At 41.9% G+C, this 11,184-nt stretch overlaps 1 protein-coding gene across 1 annotated transcript in view; it reads left to right on the top strand.

Annotated features, from left to right (window-relative positions):
- Nucleotides 1-5,722, top strand: part of CCDC158 (coiled-coil domain containing 158) — a 56,589-nt gene extending 50,867 nt beyond the window's left edge. Inside the window, exons 23-24 of the mRNA XM_054030372.1 lie at nt 4,132-4,233; nt 5,581-5,722. Of these exons, the coding sequence (XP_053886347.1) occupies nt 4,132-4,233; nt 5,581-5,657 (179 nt within the window). The 3' untranslated portion in view covers nt 5,658-5,722. The remainder of the gene's footprint in view (nt 1-4,131; nt 4,234-5,580) is intronic.
- The last annotated feature ends 5,462 nt before the right edge of the window (nt 5,723-11,184 follow it).

The following is an 11,184-nucleotide window of genomic DNA, read 5'->3' on the forward strand; positions in this document are numbered from 1 at the left end:
TAGTGAATTACAAACAATAGGCTAAATTCATCCCAACTGTAATTCTATAGAGACCAGTGGAGTTACACCACCATATACAGCTGTTATGTTATGTGGGCCATGAGGGTAACGTTTTTAAATGTTCAGAAATATATTTATTTTCATGTTTCCATTTTAATAGATAATTATTTAAATCAGGGGTGGGCAAACTTTTTGACCCGAGAGCCACATCTGGGAATAAAAATTGTATGGCGGGAGGGAGATCAGGGCTGGGACAGGGGGTTGGAGCATGGGGAGAGGCTCAGGGGTGTAGGCTCCAGGCGGCGCTTACTGCAAGCGGCTCCCGGAAGCAGCGGCAAGTCCCTTTTCCGGCTCCTACGCAGGGGCATGGACAGGCAGTTCTGCACACTGCTCCGTCTGCAGGTACCACCCCTGCAGCTCCCATTGGAGTGCCGGAGGGGGCCATTGGAGCATGTAGGAACCAGAGGGGGACTATGCCACGACTTCCAGGAGCCACATGAAACGGCCTCCAACCCTGCTCTCCGGCTGGAGAGCCAGAGCAGGGCAAGCCCCAGCCCCCAATTTAAATTCTCCCCTTTCACTCAATAAAAGTAGTGGTGATTCTCAAAATTACATTATTGGCCTTTTCTTTTTACACAGATGTCTCCTTCACTCCCAGTTCTTGTAAGTGTAATTCCATGATGCACATTTGTTCCAGTGAATTTGATGTTCCATTTTAAAGCTGTGTTCTAGAGTTCAAACCTGCTTGCCCTACTGAAATCCATCTCCATTATTACTAATTTTCTCACTTCACACTGCATGCATTTAAAAGACAAAATACTTCCACGTTTAGGAAGTGCTGCATTGTGACAATCCATATTAAGACAAATATTTCTCCCCCTGTATTGTATAAACTCTGATGTGTATCACAGCAGCTGTTTAACAGTGACTATGATTAACACTATATACCAGTTTAGGATGGAAAGTAAAGAAAAATACTGTATCCCATTAAAGCTGCACGAGAAGTTACCAGAACATTAACAAAACTGAAAGAAAACAATGAGGGTGAGATTTTCAAAAGTGTTGTGTTGATTTCATTGATTTCAATGGCAGCAGAGTTAGACCAACATTGAGTGCTTGTAAAAATGCCACTCTGGCTGTATAAACGTACTGTATAAACTGTAAAGTGCTTCTAAAACCAAACTAGTACTTGACAATGCAGAACATAGAGAAAGGGAGATAAATGTATTTCAAAATCAACTACAGCATTAAAAATTCTGGAAGGCTCGACCTTCCCTTATTAAATCAGAATATACAATTTACGAAGGGCTAGAGTGTGAAATCATTATCCAATCAAAACTCCATACAAGAGATTTGCTGCCACATTCCTGGGAAGAAAGGAGTCACTGATCACTTGAAGAGGGGGAAAAAAAGTACCGAAATTCAAACAAACAGGTGCCTTTTCTCCATCAGGCAGGGAACAGTTTGGGCAAATTCCTGTTGTTGCAGGTAGACAGTCTTAGCGCTTCCTCAGTAGGAGATAAGCAAACAGCTCTTCCTTGCAGGGGGGTGGGAAAAGAAGGGGTCTCCTTTGGTAAGTGTGTTGTTGTTGGGCTATTTGGGGTTTTTTGAAAGCAGCCCTGGTTCTCCCTTTTGGCAAGGAGATAAAAGCAAATGATTCTTTCATCAGGGGAGAAAACACACACACACACACACACACACAAAAGTTGACTCCTTGTTTGCAGGGCAACCAGTTCCAAGTCATAGTCATAGAGTTCAAGGCCAGTTCATCTAATCTGACCTCAGGCCACCAACACCACCCAGCCACCCTCACCTTCCTCTTCACTGCAAGTCCTTTCTATTCTTCTTAGTCCCTGGAGAAAGCACAGCATCTTCCAACCAGCCCAAAACATCTCATCTTTATCATCATGAGGTGTCATCAAGGCAAATCCCAAAGGGACATAGCCTCCTTACAGATCAAGCACCACCAGGACTGATGTCTAGCTAGGTCCTTTATGGCTACATCTTAATGGCCAGAACTGGAGAATTCTTTTCTCTAGGCCTGAAAGCTATGAGACAAAGCAGGCTCTTTTCTCCTACGCGGTGAAGGGCTTTAATCCCTCTTCTGTCTGGCAATAAGGATACATTCATTCCTTCACAATCCCATTGTAGGCAGTGGGAATTTTGCCTAACTAAGGACTGAGCAAAAAGGCTTTCAAGATTTGGCCAAACGAATGGCTTGTAGAACAGATCTAAATCCTCCTGCCCAGAAATGACCCTAACTAGTTTGGAAAAGCATAGGTAGCTCACCCACGGAGCCCCCTTCTAGTTAAACCAAAAACTTGTCAGTTGCCTTATCTAATTAAATAAAATGCGCAGTTACCCTGACTTTCGCAAATACTGAGATTAGGTATTTGCTATGGTAAGAATTGAGAAATGCCAAGGACTAGTGGAAACACTGATGTAACCACATCTCTCTCATATATATAAAATCTTAGGTAAAAGTAACAAAACTTTTCCATCCCACCACTCCGCTGGTAGAAGGGTGTGTATTTTAACACCAGCGTACCAGCCACTTGCCGGTGGCTCAGGTTGCCTGGAGTACTTTGTTAATCTAGTATCAAAAAGTCCCTAAAAAAGGGCCATCAGTGATAAATAGATCAAGGCTAATCTTTGGAGTGATACCCAGCCACATGCTACTTATTACATTTTCTTCTTACTCGGTTTGTAATTCCCTTTAGGAGCCTGACAATAGCATTTCCCACTCAGTTGTTTTTATCTTTTACAGTTGGCAAACCTCCGGCTTTTTCCTCTCTGTTTTCTAAGGAGCCCTAGCAAAAATAGCTGTGCTGGGCTCGCATTCTTGCACTGAATGCTCACAGTGCTGTGCGCCTGCTGGCAGGCTGCCTGGTTCTGCACACTAGTGGGCTGACCCTGCAAGACTTTGCATGCTTATTGTTGGTTTAAAAACTAGGAGAAGGGTGCACATAAGCAGAATGAAGTGCTCATGACACTTCCACACTCACGGCTGGGGACAGTCAGGCAAATGCAAGTCCATTTATCTACACAACAGCACAAGCTTCCGCCACCAATGTGCCTTAACGCTGATGGGGCTTCTCAGCTCAGGAAGTAATTAGTTGCAAGCGTAATGATGAATTTTGTGGGGTGAACATCTCTGCAGTTGCAATTGCACATAACCCACCAACTTATTTCACACAGACCATTAGCCAGATGACATTGATGACTTTCAGTCACTGCCAGCCCTGGCTCAGTTCAAACCTGTAACCTAGAGATGAAAAGTTCCACATTCCATGCTTTTTCTATGTAGCTGGTTGCCTGTGTCTCTGCCCAGCCTCAATCTACCTGTCCTTTTCCCACCTTATTTTAGAATCAGCAGCAGATATGAATGGTGCAGCTCCTGACCAGAAGTGGTTTACCCGTGTTGCCAGCCGCAGAGTGAAACTGACTATGACAGTGCAATTGTACAGCATTGATTTGCATGTGCCATTATACCTGCTAAATTGGGCTAGTCCATAGTCCACCTCCTGATCAAACTGAATCCCAGACAGACCAGCTACTCATTTGTTTATTCCTATTACATCCTTATATTTCAACTCTGACTGAATACTGACGTTCAGCAATAATCAGTGGCCTAGTGGAAGGAGCACTGTACAGGGACTGAAGACCTGGCTTCTGTCCCCATGTCTCCTACTGGCTTCTTAGATGACCTTGGGCAAGTCACTTCACTTCTGTGTCTCTGTTTCCCATCTATAAAATGGGGATAATGATACTGACCTCTTGTGTAAAGAGCTCGGAGATCTAATGAAAAATGCTATGCACAAGTATTATTATTATTATTATTATTATTAACAACAAAGTACTTTTTCTTCCTTCCCCCTCCATGCAACCACATAGCATTTAAAAAGTTTGGCTTGGTTGAAATAGAAATATTATTAATTACAAAAACTGATGTTTATCATCTTGTCATCCCATTTATTTTCTCTTTGATATTCAAAATAGTCCTGTTTGAAAACTTTATTTTAGAACTAATTTTCACTCTGTAATTTGAAGGTTCCTATATAAAAAGACAACTAGTTAGATAATGTATTTTTGTACCTCTAATAGTATAGTGACTAATCATTTTCTCAATAGCTTCTCAGCCAGTGGAAGCCAGTGGGAGCACATGCAGGCAGCTGCAGAACAAGATGGAAAACCTACAAAACCTGGTGGAAACGTTACAGATGAAAAACCAAGGTACTGGAATTTATTCTATTGAAATCACTATTTCTTTTAAAATGTACTGGATCTCCACTGTCTCTTTGTGGTACATACCATAGCTCTGGCCACAGTTGTCCATTCCTGTCAGTTTAGATGTGTCCAATTTACTAATAGCCACTTCCACATTATCCAGCTCCTAGGAGAATAAACAGATTAACTCCACAATGTACTGTACTCAGCCCCTTAACGCTAATGAGCTCTGAGATCCTAAATCTTTCAAACATGGCAGCTGTTCAGGGGTGCAGTCATGTACTGCTGTGACCAATTAAATGGGATTTTTAAAGAGATGGTGACACTCCATGGAAATTGAAGGCTATTCTGTTTCTAGAAGTCTTCATTTAAAAAGAAAATCAGAGTTTACCAACAGTGACCACACAACCATAGCTGATCCTCCACAGCTATTCCTTATTCTAAAAACAGGGAAATACTGCCGTCTCAGCCAGCCCACTAATCACAGCTGACATATTAGGGCCTGATTCTGCTTCCACTCACACTGAAACCAGCTAAACTCCTATCAACTTCAGTGACTGCAGACTACTGGCTGCTGGAATTCCTTTTATCAGCATTTTTTCTTACTCCACTTTCTGATTATCTTCCCTTGCCCCTTCCCTTCTGTGCTTATGGACCTGGAAAATGAATGCTTCCACACATCATATAATTCTTATGTGAAAGTCATAAGCTATGGGAATTTGTTTGATAAAACTTTAACAAAATTATTTATATAAAATAAAAACCAAGCAGGGGAGAGTTTGGGCCAGCTCATGTAAATGGTCATATCGCCATTGACTTCAAAGGCCCTTCAGTATTTGCTCTCATTTAACTTCCACTTTATACACCAGCACGTTTTCTGTAACAGTAATGTATTATACAGCAGCTGTATAAAAGATAGAGAACAAAAATAACCCCTCATATGAGCATTAGAACAAACTCCACCTTACAAACATTGCCCCAAAGTCACTTAAAATTCAGTCAATTTCAATATAACCCATACAACTAACTTTGAAATCAATAGAGTTGTGCCCATTTATTTTCTTACAGTAATTAATTCAGGCCATTGGGTCCAAATGAAACAGCTGTATAGTCAAGCTGAGGTAATATCCATTTATTATTAGGCCTATTTTGTGTACTAAAACATCAGCCTACTAAAGTGGAAGCCACATTTGTTTTCTTAAGGGCATAGTAAGCACAGAGCTTTGCCTGTGTAATGTGTTGGCTGGCTGTATAAACTGCAGCTGTCAAAACCTGAAGCTTGAGTTGTTTTCTGCTCAACATGATCTAGCAATACACAGCATTCAAGTGATCTTTTCTCAATGCTATTTTCAGCAATGTCTTCAATGATCCGCTGTCAGGAAAAGAAGATTGAGAAAGTGAAGGAAAAGGAGAAAAAACTAACAAAATAAAGAAACTCTGTATGGTTGTGATCATTCTAATGTATGTAGATTCAGCCCCATTAAATGTGATGCTTAAAATATAGGATACTGTTAAAGATTCATAATAAAGGTTCTCATAGTTTTGTAATCTGTGTCTTGGACTAGAATACTAGCTGCAGTCTGCAGTTCTAAAAGAGCAGGAAGTAGAGAAGTAAACACAAGACATGGAGATAAAGGTATTGTATCTTTTATTGGCATACATTGGGAATAGCCACGTACTCCAAGGGAGACAGCCAAGAGAGTTATGCTGGTCATCCCAAACAAGGCCTAACAGAGCCCACACCCCTATCCTGGATCTGCCACCTGTTCAGTGACTCTTTCACTAAAATATTTAAAGACTAACAATTTTTAGACTCCTTTTGTTAGCTGTCCACCTCTGAAAACAACATGGAGTAACTTCTATATGTAATGTATCAGGGGGTAGCCGTGTTAGTCTGTATCTACAAAAACAACAAAGAGTCTGGTGGCACCTTAAAGACTAACAGATTTGTTTGGGCATAAGCTTTCGTGAGTAAAAACCTCACTTCTTCGGATGCATAGAGTGAAAGCTACAGATGCAGGCATTATATACAGACACATGGAGAGCAGGGAGTTACTTCACAAGTGGCGAACCAGTGTTGACAAGGCCAATTCAATCAGGGTGGATGTAGTCCACTCCCAATAATAGATGAGGAGGTGTCAATTCCAGGAGAGGAAAAGCTGCTTCTGTAGTGAGCCAGCCACTCCCAATCCCTATTCAAGCCCAGATTAATGGTGTTGAATTTGCAAATGAATTTTAGTTCTGCTGTTTCTCTTTGAAGTCTGTTTCTGAAGTTTTTTTGTTCAATGACAGTGACTTTTAAATCTGTGATAGAATGACCAGGAAGATTGAAGTGTTCACTTACTGGCTTGTGTATGTTACCATTCCTGATGTCCGATTTGTGTCCATTTATTCTTTTGCGGAGGGACTGTCCGGTTTGGCCAATGTACATGGCAGAGGGGCATTGCTGGCACATGATGGCATATATGACATTAGTGGATGTGCAGGTGAATGAGCCCCTGATGGTGTGGCTGATGTGGTTGGGTCCTCTGATGCTGTTAAGTTCTGCTAGCTCATGATATTCCATATTTCAGAGCTACAGACAAATAGTACTGCCCACCTCATAGGCAAACTGGGAACTTCCCCTTTTCACTTGTATAAACTAGCCATTTTAGTTCCCCACCTCCACCCACTCTTGGACCCTACACCTGGCACTGGGGCAGGACTAAATGCATCTCATTCCAGTGTGACTTTTTGGGGGTGGAGTGGAATGGGGTGGGGTAGGGAGGAGGTCCTTTCTCAGTAGGAAAAAAAAAAGTTCTATAGCTGGTAGGATTTGTTTTTAATACAGTAGGTATTTGAAGATGCCATGCACTGGGATATTAGCAGTAGTCCCAATGGAGATAGATTAAGGAGCAGAGTGCAGGTAAAGTAGCCGGAGGTGCATGATAAATGTAATTTAGCATATGGAAACTACTACCATCTATAGGCATTTCTCAGACTAGGGAATGTATCTACAATGTGCACCATTCAGCCAATTCGCTGCAAAGCAAAAAAGGATCACCTGTTGCTCTTCCCCCAAAGACTCCTTTTCTTCTGTCACTTCCTCCAAGAGGATCTCTTTCAGCGTTCCCATATCTTTCACTTCAATCACTGGGTCTTCCTACAACTCTGAATATAAATGAGAGATGTTTAGACCCAACCTTGTAAGACAATCTCTTGCACTTCAGAGAAAGATGAAAGGGGAAAAACCATAATTCACATAAGCAATTACGTAGTGCTGTATAGAAGGGGGAAATATCCTTCCTGATTCTTGGGGAGAACGGCTTCCACGTTGAAGCATGTGACCGGATTGGCTGTATCTGATATATAAAGTAGGTAGGCAGGCAGCATGAGATTTATTCTCATTAAAGTTATATTTTTGGGTCTAGAGACACTGGCAGTGTTTCTTTAATCATAAACAGAGGGTTGGATTAGATTGTCATGAAACACCTCAGAGCAAGGTACAACACTCTGCCCTAGAACAATCCTGTTCCTCCTTCTGTCATGACCGGTACCTTGCTGCACCTTCCAGCCTAGGGCAATAATTAACATCCCTCTGGAGCACTGCCTATCCCACATCCTCCAATAATACACACTATAGTAGTTGCATGGAACATTATCCCCCACCTTCCAAAATGGCACATCAGCAGTACTTGTCCTGCCCCAGAGATCAAAAGGCAAGATAGGATGTGGACTTTGATCTCTCACACAGTAGCATATCCATTACCTCTAGCCAGACCCAAAGTGTACTGTACCTCATTCCAATGGCAATAAACTTCCTTAGAGCAAGTGTAATACAACTGCTGACACACCCAATCACAAGAGATAATCTTATAGAAGTAGAAATTAAAAATCAAGACTATTGTAACCTACAAATAACTTTGATAAGGAACATTTTAAGACAGTTGCCTGGGGGTGAGGGGAGAATGTTCATATGCCTGAGGACAAGATCACAGAAAGGAATGACCTAGGGAGGAAAAAACTGAGTTTTAGATTCAGAGTAGAGAGTATAAAAAGGCAGGGCCCCCAGTTTTGTACATCTGTGAAAGAAATAGAAATACCTGAAAATATGAGCGCCCATTTGCAAGTGGCATCTCAGAAAGTTGCCAGGCGCTTAAAATATTTTACCTAGCAGTGATTGCCAATGTGATTTCATGGGTGGGGTTTTCCTTACAGGTGGAATGATGCTTACAGACTTGACATTTTTTGCACAGATTAATTTGAGGATGTTCTGGGTTTGGATGTGGAGTGCAAACAGGGACTGTGTAGTCTTCCCCATAGCTTAGTTCTGATATCATAATACCCATATTTTGTCTTACACTGACTTTGGTTTCTACTTATGCATGTTGGTCCTCCCTTAAGAGCTATAAAAGGAGAACACGAGATGCCAAAAACTTGATTTGAAACTACCATTGGCTTCATTTCTGAGTATCAGGCCATCGCTTCAGATGCATAAACAGACTAACCTGCCTATCTTTAGGCTCCCGTTTTTTTAAACTATAATCTTTAAATATTGCTTCCAACTCCCACCCCCAGAATGTTGCTTAATTATTTCACTGAAACACAATATTGCCTTAACATCAGTATCTAAGCAAAGCGTGTATGAAAAACCACCACCGACCTAACTGAGCAATAAGCCCAGATGACTGTGAGGCATGTCGGTCAAACTCAGCGATTTATTTTTAATCTAAAATTTGATGGTTGAGGATTTTTGCATGAGCGAATGGGCAGATGACAGAACAGATAAACAGGTGCTAATTTAATCTTAAAAGAATAAACAGAATGCTAAACAGGAGGCAGTTAGAAAGCGGTGACATCACTAACCAGGCTAATGTGTGTAGGCCCAGCAGAAGGTGACAAGACCACAAGGGCAAGGCAATCATAAAAGAGGAAGAAAGAGGCACATGAAACTTTAAGGCAACCTCTGTACAAAGAAGCCCGGAGGTAACATTTTCAAAAGTGCCTATGATTTAGAAGTCTACAGCTCATCTTCAGTGACTTAGTAGAGGCTAAGGCTAGAGTCGATGGCAGCATAGCCCTGCAGCATAGATGCAGTATACACCAACAGAAGGAGTTTTTCTGCTAGTGTAGTACCACCACCTCCCCGCCCTCTTCTGTCAGCACAGCTGTGTCTATAATGGGGGTTCTGTTGGCCTAGCTATGGGGCTGGAGAGTGTTTGGGGGTGGTGGTTTTTTTTTTTTTTTTTTTTTACACCTCTGACCATCATAGCTATGCCAGTATAAGTTAAGTGTAGACCACGCCTAAGTTTCATTGATTTTCAATAAAACAGACTCAAGTCCCTTTGAAAATTGGGATAGAGGTCTACACTTAAGTTACACTGGCATAATTATATCGGTTAGGGACGTGGAAAAAAAAACTACACCCCTCTGACCGACCTAACCCCCAGCATGTAGACAGCTACGTGGACAGAAGAATGCTTCCATCGACATAGCGATCACCATTCGGGGAGGTGGGGTTTCTACACCTACAGAAAAACCCCTTGTGCAGTGTAGTTGCAGTCTACACCACAGGACTATGCCAGTCGAGTGTCCATAACTAGTATTACCATATCACTACCCTTAGATTCTTCTGCAAATGTTACCATGGGTCGGCCCAGAAGGTTACATATGGGGAGGAAGTAGAAGAGGAATAAACCTAGTTACCCACTTGAGCTTGATGAACCCATCACTTTTTTAAAAGCTGTATCATTTGGAGGAGAGGCCCTGCAAAGGTCGCTTGGTTACCACAAAACATCTCACTTACTTTAAAATGTGTTGGTTTTAAGCTAGCACGATACAATACTCAGGACAGACCAATCATCCAAACTTGTTCAGCCCAGTCTCCATTTCATTTGCTGGGGTTTGCGGGTGAGATTACTGTTCCTTTCTACTTTTCAAAGATTGGTCTTTCATCATTGTCCACAGTAACATCACACACTAAGTCTCTCATTGTTTCAGTTCCTCATTAGTTGAAGCTTGTGACTGGGTAATAGCTTGCATCAGTTTCACAGGCCTTGCTCATAATCTAGATACAACCCACCCCACTAAGCAACCCTGACATTGTGGTAACCTTAAGGTCAAAGCTTAAGTGATATGACAGCAAGTTGGGTGTAACTTTAGTCTGTGTTCTTTTATATTTCATTTAATTCTCAAGAATTTTAACTAGAAAAGGTTTTAGAAAAGCCAATGCAATTTAAGATTTTAACACTCCCATTCCAAAGAGCTGGAATGACCTATGCCAAGCCTTTATGCAAGGGTGGAAGAAAAACACATTCAAAGGGAAGTCCATTTATGAAAATTATCTGCAGAACAAATACAGAGCAGGAAGTGGCAGTGCAAGCCTCTATGCACTACTCTACCAACCCGCCCCTCGGCTGGCAGCGAAGGACGCCAAGTCTGGACTGGGAGATTGCCAAAAAAGGGTGTCCATTACAGTGTCGGTGTGCCAGCAACCAGATTCATGAACAAGGCTAAATTAATTTCACATAGGCCCCCCTCAAAAACCAGTCAGATAGTAACACCTTCCAGACATTAACAACCTGGGCAGGATCTGAACCAGGAACCTAGAGGTCAAAGGCCCTCTAGCCCAAATTTGCAGAGCCCTCAAGCAGGATAGGTTTAGATGGCTTTTTAAGAAAGTTCTGAGCAGCTCGGTGTTGGGCCTTGTGCCTTCATACCAAAGTTGCAGCACATTAGCTATAGTGATATAGTTAAAGTGGTGCAACCTCCGCGGCACAGATGCACTTACACGGGTATAAAGCTTATCCTTCTTCCTTTATGGAAGCTAACCAGTACAAGGGACTATTATACTGATATAACTGCACGAGGGTTTAAACTCTTATTACCATATCACTAAAAGAATCACATCCCCAACCAATAAAGGGACACACATGGTGCACCTTCCAGGCTTTAGGATAATGAAATCTAATGTAATTT

Source organism: Malaclemys terrapin, chromosome 5 (genome assembly GCF_027887155.1).
Source record: "Malaclemys terrapin pileata isolate rMalTer1 chromosome 5, rMalTer1.hap1, whole genome shotgun sequence".
NCBI classification, from domain to species: Eukaryota; Metazoa; Chordata; order Testudines; family Emydidae; genus Malaclemys; species Malaclemys terrapin.